Genomic DNA, 16594 nt, shown 5'->3' with positions numbered 1-16594 from the left:
GTCCAGACAGTATTTTCATGTAGGAGGGTCGTCATTACTGTAAAATGAAGGGGTGGGGGTGGAGTGAACTCTGTAGTTAACATGCCGATGTTGTATCAAACCAAATTGTAACGTCATCCTCCTTTTAACTTTTGCAGTGGTAAGCAATCCATAGCAATTGATGACTGCACATTCCACCAATGCGTACGGCTCAGCAAGTTTGAATCTGAAAGGAGCATTAGCTTTATACCACCAGATGGAGAATACGAACTCATGAGGTATATACTCAACTATGTGTGTGGAACAAATGGGCCAGTGAAAACATGGGAGCTGGCTTCAGATTGCCAAAGTTGATTTTTGAATCTGATTTCACCTTTGAACTATATAAGATTTATTTTACTTAAATATTTTCAATTTGAAATCCAATTACTGTATATTATTAACATTGGCAAGGGTTATGAATCTTTTCCTTGATGTACTGCATGAGATTTGATCAGGTATTTAAGATATTTCAGTTAGACTTGACTAAATGCTTCAATTTAACTTGAATACTGCAATGCTGGATGGTTGAAATTTGAGATTAAAGTTGATGAACTTCAATAATAAGTGAAATACCAATGCATTAACAAGTGATTAAGTGAATTACAGACATTAATCATCCCTTCATCTGCTGATTACTTGCTCTAAATTAGGTACCGTAGATTCCGGACTACAGAGCGCACCTGATTAAAAGCTGCTGGCTCTAATTTTAGAAATAAAATCAATTTTTTACTTGTAAAGGCCGCACCGGATTTTTGGCCGCACCGGATTTTCGGCCGCAGGTGTCCCACGTTGTAATATGAGATATTTACACAGAAAGATATTACACGTGAGGATTTTTTAACTTTTAATTAAATCCATATGGTAACAAAAACAAATACATATTGCAAATGCTTTTTTTCAAACCGTGCCCGTAACGCGGCTACTTTTAAATATACGTTGCATATACTTCTTTACTGAACAACATTCCAATATCTCCTAACGACTGGTAAAAAATATATATACTGCAGCCTACCAGGAAAAGTTATTGATCGCCTTTAACTTAAAAGCAGCGTTTTGGCTCTGCCGCTCCCCCCCTCCTTTCCGTTTATCGCAAACTGGTATCCCACAAGACGCGGCGAAACCGGGTGTGACGTCATAGCATCCCGCGATGTAGTACAGAAAACAAATATAGTTAAAACTCTTCTAACTTTAACTAAAAAATGAATTACTAAGCGAAAATATTATAAACTAAATAACTGCCATAAAGGCAGCACAATGCTTTTCTTCGAGTGTTTTCCATGTTGATGAGGGTGAGTACAAATGACTGATTTACAATAATTTAATTGTGAAAGTGCGCTTGATTTATCGTACAATTTCATTGGACCTCTGTGAACTACTCATCAATTTTATTGGTCTACTGTTACGAGGCAAAATGTTTACGAGGCGGCATGAAAAAAAAAATGCATTAGCCGCTCCGTATTAAAGGCCGCAAAGTTCAAAGCAGTTCAAAATGTGGGAAAAAAGTAGCGGCTTAAAATCCGGAATCTACGGTACTTTCTTTTTTGGGGAAATATTAAATACCACATTTATTGCAGGAATGGGACATTCATCCTTTCAAGTCTGCTTTACCATTGTGATCACTACTAATCCTCTTATTACTGCCAACTCTACATACCTTTTGATAGCTTTGGTATTTAGAAATAAAGAAAAAGTTAGTGAATCCTTTGCAATTACCTGCTTTTCTATATTAATTACTGATAAAATATGGTTTGATCTTCATTTGTCACAATAATAAACAAACATAATCTGCCTAAACTATTAACATCCAAACAATTGTATTTGTTGTCAATACTGAGTACACCATTTAAACAATCACAGTCTAGATTCAAAAAGTATGTAAACCTCTGGGGTAATGCCTTCTACAAAAGCTATTTGGAGACAGGTGTGCTAATCAATGGGATGAGATTGGAGGTCTGTACTATAGAGGTACCCTGCCCTGTAAAAAAAAAAGACAGTCAGGTCACTGACAGAGCCTGCTCTTCTCAGGAACTATCTGTTTATGTGCACCAAGCCTCGAGCAATACAATTTTCAGATGACCTTAGAAGAAGAATTGTAGAGATGCATGAAGCTGGAAAAGGCTACAAAATCTTGCCCCTTGCATCTCCTTTGAAATTACCGCCTCTCACATATAATGTATGCCCTCTGATATTGGACTCTATCTATGCCTCCCTTAATCTTATAATACTCTATTAGATCTACCCTCAGCCTCTGCCTCTCTAGATCCAAGTTTGTCCAATCTCGTGTTATAGCACATGCCCTCTAATCCAGGTAGCATCCTGGTAAACCTCTTTTGTATCTTCTTGAAAGCCTTTGACATCCTCTCATAATGGGACGATCAGATCTGTATGCAATACTCCAGATGTATAGTTAGTAATCCTTTTCTCTTGCTTCAGTATCACTGAATAGCTATCAAATATAGTTTACAAATGCAGATATTTGCAAGTGAAGCAGAAGTTTATGTGGATAGATAAAATCACAAACCTTTCAAAGCACTATTCAATGTGTTTACTTTCACCCGTCTGTAATTAAATTATTTTTCTTAAGGTATCGAACCACTAAAGACATCATTCTGCCATTCCGTGTGATTCCATTGGTCAGAGAAGTTGGTCGCACTAAACTCGAAGTGAAAGTAGTGATTAAATCGAACTTCAAACCATCTCTGCTGGCTCAGAAGATCGAGGTAAAATATTTCCAAACTTTTAATGTCTGCTTGCTTTAAACACTTCTGTATAAGGTCTGGGCAACTAAGGGTTGGCGTTTTAACAAGAAGTGCAATATGCACCTAGTGACCACTTTACTAGCTTCCTGTACCTAATAAAGTGGCCACTGAGTGTACATTCATGGTCTTCCATTGCTGAGCCCATCTGCTTCAGGGTTTGACGTGTTATGCATTCGGAGATGCTCTTCTGCACACCACTGTTGTAACGCGTGTTTATTTGAGTTATCGTTGCCTTCCTGTTAGCTTGAACCAGACTGGCCTTTCTTGTCTGAGTTTTCCCATTAAAAAGGCATTTTCACCCACAGAACTGCTGCTCACTGGATGTTTTTTGTTTGTAAACTAGAGTCAGTTGTGCACTAAAGGAGATCAGTTTCTAAGATACTCAAGCCACTTTGACACCAAAGGCCAATGTCACTTTGATCACATTTCTTCCCAATTCTAATGTTTGGCCTGAACAACAATTTTGATCATGTCTGTGTGCTGTTATGCATTGAGTTGCTGCTAAATGATTGGCTGATTAGATATTTGCATTAGCGAGCAAATGTGTGTGTACCTATGAAAGTGGACGAGGAGTGTAAAATTCCAGAGCTCTTACTGTCTAATCTTCCTAGGGAAGCTGAGGTTTTTAGCTGCAGCTTATAGCCAGAGTTCAACATCTGGTTTGATGAAAGTATAGCAGTTTTGTATCACCTAGCATTGGAGCTATTAAAGCAAGGCTTTGTCTCATTTGCTATCTCAAGTTAACTTTTGTATCATTGCTTTAGTTTTTAACATCTCATCTGCAGGAAGCTACCTGAGTAGCAATGCATTCTCAGTTCCAGCAGTTACGTGTCTGAAGTTGAATCCTTGTGGGTCACCAAAGTTGGTGTTCTCCCAGTGACTGAAAATCTAATTGATGTATCTTGGTAGTTTCAAATTGGTAACTGCAATTGTGTACAGAACAGGAGCCCCTATTACTGAAGAGTATTCTTTGCTTCTGGCCTGCTTTTGAACAGTAAAGTGCTAAATGAACAAAATATGTCTTTGTGTTACATTCTGCTGGTGTTTTGTCCAGTAGTATCTCAGTACCAACTTTCTTCTGTGAGGGTAGTAAATCTCTGGGATTCTGGGACAACTCCTTGGAATCTGTCCCTGAGAGTTCTGTAGGCAAATCATTAAATAACCATAGGAATGATACAGGGCAGCCTCTTCAGCCGTCTGTGCTGACCATGCTGACAGGTTAAGTTAATTCCATTTGCCTACCCCTTCTGGTTTATGTCCCTCCATTCCCGGCCTGGTTTTCTTTTTGATTTTCTTGAGTAGTATTCATGCTAAAGGTTAACTGCTGGATACATTCCATTATTCTGCAGAATAAACTTTCATTAAAACTAATATAATTGTGCTTGCACTGAGAATCAACAAATATACAGAGCAGCAAGTGGACAATCAGCCCATGAGCAACTCTGCAATTCATATTCACTATTATTTATTTATTATTAGTAGTAGGTTTATTGTTTTGTATTTGCACATACTGTCTTTTGTACATTGGTTGCTTATTAGTTTTTGTGTAGTTTTTTATTGATTCTATTGTATTTCTTTGTTCTACTATGAATGCCTTAAAGAAAATGAATCTCAGGGTAGTTTACATTGACATATACGTACTTTAATAATTTACTTTGAATTTTTGAACTTTGATTACGTTGCTCACTTCTTAGTTCTTTGTAGGTGTCCTAGAGTCAATACTCCAATTGCCTATTCTAGTGATAGTACATAGAACAGCACAGCACAAATCATTTGGTCCTTGATGTTGTGCCAGACTTTTAATATATTCCAATCTGGCCTCTCTCTCTCTCCCACAGAGTCCTCCATTTTTCTTTCATCCATGTGCCTATCTAGGAGTCCCCTTGATGTATCTTCCTCTACCACCATCCCCAGGAGTGCATTCCAGACACTTACCATTCTGAGTAAAAACACCTCTGAAATCCCTTTTATACTTAAGGGTTTGTTGAGGGCTTCACGGCAGCAGCAATTTTCAGATTCTTACTCTCAGTGAAAAGACAATTTCTCCACTCCCCTAATTGTTATACCTCATTATCTAAAACCTACATTTCTAATTACAGCCTCTCCCCTTTGGCCTCCCCTGTTTCAAAGAAAACAACCAAGTTGGTCTCTGCTCAGATCATAATAAACCAGCCTAAATCTGTTCTGCATCTGCTCTCGTTCTGTCCGATCCTTTTTCAAGTGTTGTCATGCCTATGCCAATCAGGTACAGTTAACCTTCTGAGAAGTATGTTGGGGGGGGGGGGGGGGGGTAAGTTGGTAACCCTGGCTGTGCTGTTTTATCCTGAATATGCAGCACTAGGCCAAGTGTATTTGGCGGCTCCCAACATTTTTCTTGTCTCCATCACCCTATAAAAATGATTTGTTCCATGTGCTGATGGTCAGTAGGGAACCAACATCTGGTGGGAAAGCATCTGCAGACAGTTTGTGTTTCTTGGCAGCAGCTCAGTTACAGATTGAACCTGCATTCCTGGGAGTGTACACGTTGCATGGATTTTACAAACTCCAGTACAGCTGTCCTGTGCAGTGCTCTTTGTTTTTGCCGATATGTCGTTAGCTTCGCTCATCGGATTGTGGCCACTTGACTCATCAACGCTTAACCTTCTAGCAGTTGGCCCCTGCTAACTGAAGGCATTTTGAATAAGTCTTGGGTTTACTGCTGGATTAGCAGGAGTCTTATCTCTTCATTTAACAAGAAGCCTACTGAATGTGTGATTGGATCTGAGGGGATACTGTTCAAGATGGATGAGTATGCTATGATGCGTGCTGTTTACTCAGCCAGTAGGGCCTCAGCAGTTCCTGGATAAGGAAGCAGCGATCATTGTCCTTTCTCATACTGACCATTGTAAGGAAGAAAATCAGTGTTATCTTGGTCACCTGCTGCAGCCAAGCAGTCTTAACAAATAGTCTGTTGAATTGAAGCATGAGCTATTTGTCTGTAGATGCTGTTCAACCTGCTTAGTGTTTCCAGTATTGTCTGTTTCTTATTCTTATGATTTAACAATACCATAAAAGAGATGAGCAGAATTAGGCCATTCAGTCCATTGCGGCTGCAATACTATTCAATCATGAATGACTTATTTCCCCCTTCAACCCCAGTCTCCTGCCGCCTTTGATGCCCTTATTCATCAAGAACCTGTCAACCTCTGCTTTAAATATACCCAATGACTTGACCTCCACAACTGTCTGTCGCAGTGAATTCAACAGATTCCACCCTCTGGCTAAAGAAATTACTCCTCATCTCTCTTCTGAAAGAATATCCTATTCTGAGGCTGTGCCTTCTGGTCCTAGACTCTCCCATTAATGTAAGCGTACTGTCCATGCCCACTCTACCTAGGCCTTTCAGTATTCAACCCAAGTTCAATTGTCATTTGACCATACACATGAATAGAGCCAAATGAAACAGCATTCTTCTTGGGGTCGAGGTGCAAAACACAGTACCAGCAGTCATAGACAGTACATTTAGCACATACATTTATAATAGCAGAAGAAAATACAGTCCAAAACAAATGTAAAAATAATATAGCCCAATAATATAGTGTCATGGACTGTAGATTGATGGTGTGTGGATATTGTCCTCGAGCCATGTTTCTGCAAGACCAAGCCAGTAGCACTTCCTCATCTCGTGCAAATGTAGCCACAGACAAACACAATCCGGCTTGTCTTCCACTGGGTGACCACTGGAGGCAACACCAATGGGTGTGGCCAGCCCCAACCCAACATGGAATTCAGTAGTACATGACTGGCTTTTGTGTCTCCTTCCTCAGTGGCCGAAACAGGCCACCCCAACAAATGAAATGTGGGTCTTGTCCATGCAACAACTGACGCACACAGATCCCCGCATTTGGTCTCACCAATGAACCAGTGAATCAGACTCTCGGTATTCTATGTTACCAGTGCCTAACAGGGTCTGGGGATCACAATAACAGTGCCCAAGACAATTACCCACACTGTCCGTTGTACTGTACACCACCTCTGACTTGTTCTTCCCTGGATGGCTAAATCAGGGTGCAACACGGTGCACAAGTCTAGCTCCACTGCTATCCAGCAGCTTGCTGATGGGATAGACCTGCAGTTCTTGCTGTTCTTAATGACAAGCAATATCTTGCAATCTTGACTGTGAGTCATCGCAACCCACACAAAATGCTGGAGGAACTCAGCAGGCCAAACAGCATCTATAGAAAAAAAAAGTCCTGCCGAAGGATTTCAGCATGGAAGATTGACTGTACTTTTTTCTATAGATGCTGCCTGGTCTGCTGAGTTCCTCCAGCATTTTATGCGTATTACTTGAATTTCCAGCATCAGCAGATTTTCTCTTGTTTATGATTGTGAGTCCTTGTGCAGGGTTCCCTAAAGTGAATAACGATGCACTTCTTTACACTGTATTCCATCTGCCATTTCTTTCCATTCACTTAATCTGTCCAAGTTCTTCTTCAGAAACTGCTTTCTCAACACTACCTGCCTGTCCACTTATCTATGCATGATTTGCAAACTTGGCCCCAAAGCCATCAATTCAGTCATCCAAATCATTGACATATAATGTGAAAAGTAGTGGACCCAACACCGACCTCTGGAATACCACTAGTAATCTGGTAATGTAGGCAGTAATCTTAACACTTATAAAGTAGCAAGATACAAAGCAGTTCAGCTCTGTCATTTAAACAGTTGAACGATCTCACTGACGGTACTGAAGATCAGTTTATAGTTTGAATGTGATTCCCTGTCTTTATGCATTGCTGATTATTCAAAGACCTTGTTAATAAATTCCCAATTACATCAAGACTGTAACATAATTGGGTTCATTCTTTGGACCTTGAGAGGATATGGCTACATTCCATGGAATGCACAGGGCTCTAGGCAGAGTTGAAATCAAGAGGCATTTACTTTCCATCTCAAGTTGCTGATCTGTTTTGTTTTAGGATACATCCATCATTGAGGAAGTGTCGAAATCAAAACCGTTCCAAACCGCCAGTTCTTTGAAATCCAAGCAGGGAAAGCTAGCAAAATAAAGCACTTACTGGAAAGGTGCCAGGAATGGGGGAGTCTGGTGTAGCTGGATTTGTTATCCTTTTCAGTGGGAGTTTTGAGTCCATTAGCATTGTGGAATGGATGGAATACATCAAAAGAAGCTGCTTACACTCATGAATGTAAACTAGAGATCTTAGATTGAATGTAAACGGGGAAATGATGAAGAGGATATAATGCTCCTCTTTCCAGTGGGCTAGGTGAAAGGATGCTGGCTGCAGATTCTGTTATCTAATTCTCAGCTGTAAATTACCGTAGATTCCGGACTACAGAGCGCACCTGATTTTAAGCCGCTGGCTCTAATTTTAGAAATAAAATCATTTTTTTAAATGTAAAGGCCACACCGGATTTTAGGCCACACCGGATTTTCGGCCGCAGGTGTCCCACGTTGTAATATGAGATATTTACACAGAAAGATATTACACGTGAGGATTTTTTTAACTTTTAATTAAATCCATATGGTAACAAAAACAAATACATATTGCAAATGCTTTTTTTCGAACCGTGCCCGTACGCGGCTACTTTTAAATATACGTTGCGTATACTTCTTTACTGAACAACATTCCAATATCTCCTAACGACTGGTAAAAAATATATATACTGCAGCCTACCAGGAAAAGTTATTGATACCTTTAACTTAAAAGCAGAGTTCGCTCAGATCCAAAGCCGCTCGCGTAATGCGCTCCCCCCTCCTTTCCGTTTCATCGCAAACGGCATTTAAAAGCAGAGTTCGCTCGGATCCAAAGCCGCTCGCGTAATGCGCTCCCCCCTCCTTTCCGTTTCATCGCAAACGGCATTTAAAAGCAGAGTTCGCTCAGATCCAAAGCCGCTCGCGTAATGCGCTCCCCCCTCCTTTCCGTTTCATCGCAAACGGCATTTAAAAGCAGAGTTCGCTCGGATCCAAAGCCGCTCGCGTAATGCGCTCCCCCCTCCTTTCCGTTTCATCGCAAACCGGCATTTTCCCACAAGACACCGCGAAACCGGGTGTGTCGTCATAGCATCCCGCGATGTAGTACAGAAAACAAATATAGTTTAAACTAAGTAGGGTAGGTAGCACAATGCTTCGAGTGTTTTCCATGTTGATGAGGGTGAGTACAAATGACTGATTTACAATAATTTAATTGTGAAAGTGCGCTTGATTTATCGTACAATTTCATTGGACCTCTGTGAACTACTCATCAATTTTATTGGTCTACTGTTACGAGGCAAAATGTTTACGAGGCGGCATGAAAAAAACCTTGCATTAGCCGCTTCGGATTATTGGCCGCAAAGTTCAAAGCTGTTCAAAATGTGGGAAAAAAGTAGCGGCTTAAAATCCGGAATCTACGGTAATACGCTGCAGGGGAGGTAGTTGTGTTCCTAGAAAACGACCTGCATTGTAATTTTCTGTGACATGAAGGCTTGCCACCCTTTTCTGCTTTGAGAAACAATGGGGGGAGGGGTTGGGAAGGAGATAAAATCTGTCCTTCAGCAACACACAAAATGCTGGAGGAAATCAGGCAGCATTTATGGATGGAAATAAACCATTGTTGTTACAGGGTCTCAGCCCGAGCATCAACTGTTTATTCCCCCTCCATAGATGCTGCCTGACTTGCTGACCTCCAGCATTTTTTGTTTCTGTTGCTCAAGCATTCCAGCATCTACAGAATCCCTTTGGTGTCAAAAAAACTGGGAATGTTTTGCAGGTTAGACAGCACCTGTGGACATAAAAGATTAATGTTCTTGTATTTTTAAATTCTGTCCTTCTTTACTTCATAGACTCCATGAGGGTGAATTTTATTCCATATCTTCAACTTTAGGGTTATGGTTAGTGAATTCTCTAGTGGTGGATTACAAGTACCCGACTGTCATAACCCAAGGGTTGGCTGGTGGAGCGGTGTGCGTTCCACATCTCCAGAGCTGGCACAAATAGGATGAACTATGTGGTGGTGTTTGCTCTGTGGTTCTGCGATATCAGCCTGAATTTCTCTGGGACCGTGGCTTGTATTGTCTGAGACTGCAGTTTGGTATAGTCATAGAGTTCCAGTCATACTTGCAGCAAACCTGGCAAGTTTTGAAAATCGCAAAACAAAATGGTTGTTGAATTCACTGAGAAAGTGAGGCACACAATTGGAGAAATCTAAACAGAGGGCCAGCACAGTAGCAAAGCAATGGTAACCTTTACAGTGCCAGTGATCATTGATCAGGGTTCGATTTTTGCCACTATCTGTAAGCCTGTATGCTCTCCTTGTGACTGCCTGGGTTTCCTCAGGTTTCAGAGACATCCGGGTTAGGGTTACTGAGTGTGGATGTTCAGGTTCCGTTTATTGTCATTTATGTGCTATGTTGGCGGCGGAAACATGGTGGTACATGTAGGCTTCCTCAAGCAATCCTTAACTGTGTTGGTTTTTGACACAAACAACTCCTTTCACTGTGTTATGTATATGCGACAAATCTAATCTTTATTAATGAGCAGCAGTGTAGGGAACAATTTTATGTTACTTTTCTATTAGTGTTTTAAGCTTAGAGCAGTCAATCAAACTCCATCGTTTGTTTATTCTAAAATATTTTGGATGTAGTATTTCATTACATTTTTAAAGGCAAGTCGGCTAACAACTTCCCAGCTTCTCACATCATCTGCCTTCCCCTTCACCTAGTCGCATCTATCACCTTCTAGCTTGTACTTCTCCCAGCATCTTATTCCGGCTTCAGCCCCCTTCCTTTCTAGTTCTGATGAAAGGTCTCAGCCTGAAGCATTGACTATCTATTCCCCTCCATAAATACTGCCTGATCTGCTGAGATGCTTCAGCACTTTGTGTGTGTCAATAATAGTATGCCTGTTTCAATTAACATCTTTTTTTCCAAGTTTGTTTAATGTAATTTCCAGTTCACAAATGTAAAGGAGAAGAAAATAATGGTTACTTCGGATCTGGTGCAGCACAATAAAAAACAATGAGATGGAGAACACAATAATAAAAAAGATAAATATTGATGGCTTCCATATGATGATTGTATTTACATCGTACCTAGGTACTCCTGTACTTATTACCTATTTTTCAGGAATTTTCAGCATTGTGATTACTAGTGAGCAATGAGGCCAGTCGTTGTTTGGGATTGACCGTGGACATTGTGTCCTAGCTGTTTATGTGATATACAAGGTAGGGTTGTACAATATGTGGAGCAAGTTGTTCACGCAGCAGGCTCCCCCTCTCCAAGCAGCTGATGAATCCAAAGGGATGGCAAAGACCGATACAGTTTGCACCAGCGACGTCGCAAGAATTGCCAGTCAGCATTGAACTCATACTCTCCCAAAACATTCTGCATGAGTGGGTATAGCGTATGGCAGTGGAGGTTTGAGATCAGAGTTTTCCTTATCCACTGGTGAACAATTTGGCTTAATTTTAGACCTGCAAGTTACACCCACTGCAAATCATGTATATAACTTCACTTTTTCCCCTCCCATCCTCTGCCATCAAACTATTTTCAATTTATTCCTTTATTTCACCCACCACCACTACTCAGCATCTTTGTTGCAGGTTCCAGCATCTGCAGAGTCTCTGCTGCTAAAGAGCATCTGTACTGGGTGGAAGCAGGAAGGGGAAACTGGCTAAGCATTAAAATACATGTTAGCATTAAAGGAGATCAAATCCCAGTTGAAAATATTTCATCAAGTTTGAATGAAACAGCATGATATCTGGGCAGATCTGAAAAGTTCTTCACAATTAAAATTCAGATTAAAATTCAACTTCTGCATTCAGCTTCTCGCTGCATTGAATTTTCCTTGATCTCCCACCACAGAGAAAGTTGATGCTTTTTTTCATGAAGCCAGGTGGTTTGTCCAGTGCCAACATTAACAATGCTAAGCTCTGTTTGAGTTCTCCCATTTGGATGTGCTGCTTCTAAACTGGGTGAAGTGTCAGGGAGCTGAATGATGTGTTTTTTGTGATTCTGTATTCATCTGGCAGCAAAGGGGATCTCTCGTCCTCACTTTAGAGAGACACTGCATTCCTCACTTTAGAGAGAGATGAAAATATACAGCAGTTGGATGAGAGTTTTTGTGTATAAATTGCTAAATAGAACAGTACAGCACAGTGCAGTCTTTTGCCCTCTGAAGTTGTGCAAACCTTTGAACCTATTTCAGGACTAATCTAACCCTTCTCTCCATTTTTCTTTCTTTCATGTGCCTGACTAAGAGTCTCTTAAATCTCCCTAATGTGTCTGCCTCAACCACCAACTGTTGGTAATGCAGTCCACGCACCTACCACTCTGTTTAAAAACCTACCTCTGATATCCCCCCCTATTTTTTGTCCAATCACCTTAAATTATACCCACTTGTATTAGCTGTTTCTGCCTGTCCATTCAATTAATGCCTTTAACTTTTTACTGGAATTAACTTCCAGTAATTTCCCCCCCTCTACCTATCCATTCTCCACTCTGGCTCCCCTCCTACCTCTTCTCTTCTCACCTGTCATATCTCTTGGGTCCTCTCCTCCTTCCCTTTCTCCCATGATTTACTCTCCTCTGCAACCCTTTACCTATCATCTCCCAGCATGTTATTTCATCTCCCCTCCTTCACCCATCTACCTACTCCCTCACTTGGCTTCACCTATTGCTTTCTAGTTATCGTCAACTAATGTGGATTGATAACTGCTTCCAGATTCCCACATGACTCACCTTCCCCCTTACCTGGTCTCACCTTTCCACCTGCTAGCTTGTACTTCCTCTTTCCTCAATTTCGTATTCTGGCTTCTTCCCCCTTCCTTTCCAGTCCTGATGAAGGATCTCAGCCCGAAACATCAACTATTTATTCCTTTTGATAGATCCTTCTATAATGAGTGACCAGAAATGAACAGAATATTCCTTATATGTTTTAACCAGAGTTTAATAGAATTTCTTAATAGAAGCAGCATTTCTTTACAGCTCTCGCGCTCATCCCCTGACTAATGAAGGCCAACATACCATGCATCTTTTTAACCTCTCTGTCTTCCTTGATACTTTAATATCTTCTATCCTTAGACTGGCCTAAAACTGACCTTTTGAGTATTTATAATTTTACGTCACGATTTTCAACGTCTGTGATTCTATTATATCTACTCTTCCATTCCATTTTATTATCGAGGGAACCGGATTGCAGGTAGTCAGATTAGTGAAGGTTGACCTGTATATATTGTTACGAACCCTGTAACTAGGTGTCTTACCAGCAAAGATAGAAGTGTCCGTTGGAGTCTGGTGATTCTATTTTCAACAGTATTTATTAGTAAAAATATACAAAAATAATATCAATGCGAATATACAGAGAATATACGTTAGCAATACTAAACCTAAAAGTGCGGGTATAATAATAATCACTAATGTAACAAGCTCTATCGTTGTCTAGGGGATAATGAATTGTCAGATGGAAATATAAAGTTCAGTTCAGTTCATGCAGGCTGAGGTTGTTGTTTGTCGATGTGTTGCAATTGTTGGAGAGAGAGAGAGAGAAAACGTGTGAACAGTAACAGCTATTATCTTGCCAACCTTCCTTTACGATTTTGATCCGTCAATGCGTCGTTGTTGTGGCCATTCACGCATGACCCCTCTGTCCTTTAGCTAGACCGTTCTTCCATGGTGGACTCGTCACCCAGGCAAGGGTGGACACACACACAAGCCCCCACTGGTCTCGCTACAAAACACTGAAAGTTAAAATTTACCGACCCTTCATTCGGTCTCCGATCTCCCACCCTGTCGAGTGGGGGTTCTGATGCTCACTAGCGTTTCTCCAGGTGCGTCTGAGGGGCGTTACCCCAGACCTCAGTTTATCCCCACTCACGGGGTCTCAGGTGAATCAGGTTGGGATGATGTAACCCATCAAACCAGCCCACTCTGGTTGCCCCCTGAGGGGTTTCAATAAATAGAACAGTACCAAGTAAACAATCCTTCTCCAAAAGACAATAGCAGTAATCAATGGTTCCGCTCCTCTTTTGTCAGTAGGAGACGTTCCACCTTGTGTATCTCTCTCATTAACTTTCATGAGCTGTTATCAATAACAACGGCCCTGGCAGCTTTCCTTTGTCTCTCTTACTTCCTTGGTAGCAGCATCGAAATAGTAGCGATTTGCGATTCTCCAAAAGGGGGGGGCCACTCTGCCCACTCTATTTTGTCCATCAGAGTTGTTCATCCTTTATAACACCCCCATCCTTCTAGGAATTTTCACCAAAGGGGAAAATTAACTAATACAGAGTCTTACAGAATTACAGAATCTAACAAAATACAGAAGAGTTTTTTAACTACAGAGCAATACAGATATACATTCAACTTAGCATCTAGATAAGCAGTCAGTGAGTACATTATCACTTCCTTTAATATGCTGTATCTTAATATCAAATTCTTGCAGCTTCAGACTCCAATTTAATAACCTCCTGTTTTTATTCCTTTTCTTCAGCAAAACAAAACTGGAGTTGTGATCTTAGCTTAAGTGTATATTACAAAATGTGAACCAATACATGTATTCTGTAGTACATTACAAAAGTTTATGCAAATACTAATCTTTATTTTACTTTTAAACTCAACAGTCAATCTTCCATGGTGTTGTCTTTATTATTTACATGCTTTGTCGAAATCACTCAAAACCAGATCCTGTTATTTAAAGTGGCATTTTGTCAACCTTTGCCCCTTTTCCATTTAACTCTTGTGGTTAGCTTGCTCACCAGTGTGGAATAGGCTTTCACATACTCCTTTCATAGGAGTTATTTTATCAACAATGTTTTCCAAACTTAGCCCATCTTCTGAACTTCCACACAATTCTTTATTTTTAAGCAAGTCATTAGTTTTATCTTCAGGACCCTTCATTCTATTAGTTTTCAGTTTAACATCTGCAAGTTGTTTACCTTTAAATTCCAAAACAAACTGTAATTGATTCACAGGTACCTTGTTAACAAGCCATTGTTCCTTCAGCCTGGTTGCTGCTTCTGAAACCAATCCAGACTTTATATTTTCTTTATTCAATTTAGGAACTACACTTTTCCCTTCTCCTTCAATAATAATATTCACATCACCAGCTTCCATCTCCTCACTAACTTTTAACACACCTTCTAACACAAACAACTGAGAATTCTCACTTCCCACTGGTACCAAGGTTAACCCTTTCTTCATTGAACCAAGTCCATCTGACCCAAAAGGACTGCATTCCTTTTCAACTAAATCAGATACCTCAGACTTTTCCTGAGTTTCATTACTAGGTTCAGTACCATGTACATCCACATCTTGAACACACTCAAACGGGACATCTACCTCTTCCAGGCTTTCCATACCAGTCCCTTTTTCAAATTCTAAGTTCCCCTCATCCTCCCAGTTACTCTCTGGGCAACTCCCATCTGGAGTAAACTCAACCCTGCAGGTTAAAACAATTTCATCTGCTAACCCAGCAGACTCCTTCAAGATAACGGCATCCTTTTCATCCAGGACTGCCCTTGTATCATTATCAGGAACACATTTCAATTTTTCAACTTCTTCAAACAGTTCCGTCAAGCCAGACAGATCATCCATGTCCAACCCTGGACCTTCTAACTGCCTTATCTGTTTCTCATCTTTACTCTGTGCCTCTATAAATTCCCTCTTGGCTAAGGGTAGGTCTACCTCCTCTCCTTTACTCTCTTTCACCTCCCTATTCTCCGTTTTACCATCCCCTAACCCCTCTTGGTACAGGGTCGGTAAAAACGTCTCAGCCAAATCGACACTGGACTGATTTAAACTCGTCTCTTTCTCAGCTGCCTTTCTCGACATGCTGCGAGTGATTGCGCATTCGGGATAGATCTTGGAATCTAGGGGCGGGTCCTCAACACTTACAGGCTTGTTCGTCAGCTTCACGGCTGAACACACCTCACCCCCTGCTAAATCATTACCAAGAAGGACGTCCATGCTGTCTCTCAGTAATTCTGACCGCACCCCTATTTCAACTGGTCCAGATACCAGATCACAATTTATAATGATCCCATGCAAAGGTACAGCTTCTGTCCCTTTTCCTATGCCTCTCAAAACTAGCTCTCCAGTCTCAGGACCAAAATCTAGTACCTTACTGAGAATCAATGACTGATCAGCTCCAGTATCTCTCCAGATCCGCACTGGAACTGGGGTTTCTTCCTCTTTCACAGATACGGTCCCTTCGGAAATAAATTTCTCACGCCCCTCTCGTATTTTATCTACCTTGGCCTTTCTCGTCGATTTGCTGATCGACTCAATACACCCTGTAGGGACTGCTGCTTTCCCTTTTCCTGTCTCCTTCCTCGGAGCAAAGCACTTAGATGCAATATGACCAACCTTTCCACAATTAAAACAGGTCAAGCCAGGAACCCTCCTGCCAGCCTGCCTTTCTTCCTCCTTACTTTTACCACTAGCTCCCGGCTTATTTTCTGCCTCAGACGGCGGGCTTTCTCTACCGTCCCTACGGTCTTTCTGGTAACTCTTATTCGAGGAAAACTTTGTCTTGTGGGTTAGGGCATATTCATCTGCAAACCTGGCAAATTCTGATATAGAATTCTGATTCGGCTTCTCGTTCAAATACATCCGGATATCATCCGAAACACAACCTTTAAATTCCTCAATCAGAATTAACTCTCTGAAACGCCGGAAATCCTTCTCCACCTTTTCTGCTGCACACCAGCGATCCAAGAGCACACCCTTCTCATAGGCAAACTCTGCATACGTCTGATTCCACACCTCTGAACTTTTGTCTATATGCTTCAGGGATTAACTCATAGGTCTGAAGGATGGCCCGCTTTATTTCCTCATAATCC

At 41.0% G+C, this 16594-nt stretch overlaps 1 protein-coding gene across 1 annotated transcript in view; it reads left to right on the top strand.

Annotated features, from left to right (window-relative positions):
• LOC140725777 (AP-2 complex subunit mu) overlaps positions 1-16594 on the top strand; it is an 81572-nt gene that overhangs the window by 51312 nt on the left and 13666 nt on the right. Inside the window, exons 7-8 of the mRNA XM_073041675.1 lie at positions 138-257; positions 2606-2741. Of these exons, the coding sequence (XP_072897776.1) occupies positions 138-257; positions 2606-2741 (256 nt within the window). The remainder of the gene's footprint in view (positions 1-137; positions 258-2605; positions 2742-16594) is intronic.

The sequence above is a fragment of the Hemitrygon akajei genome, chromosome 3 (genome assembly GCF_048418815.1).
Source record: "Hemitrygon akajei chromosome 3, sHemAka1.3, whole genome shotgun sequence".
Classification (NCBI taxonomy): Eukaryota; Metazoa; Chordata; class Chondrichthyes; order Myliobatiformes; family Dasyatidae; genus Hemitrygon; species Hemitrygon akajei.
This window is presented reverse-complemented; position numbering and strand designations above follow the sequence as displayed.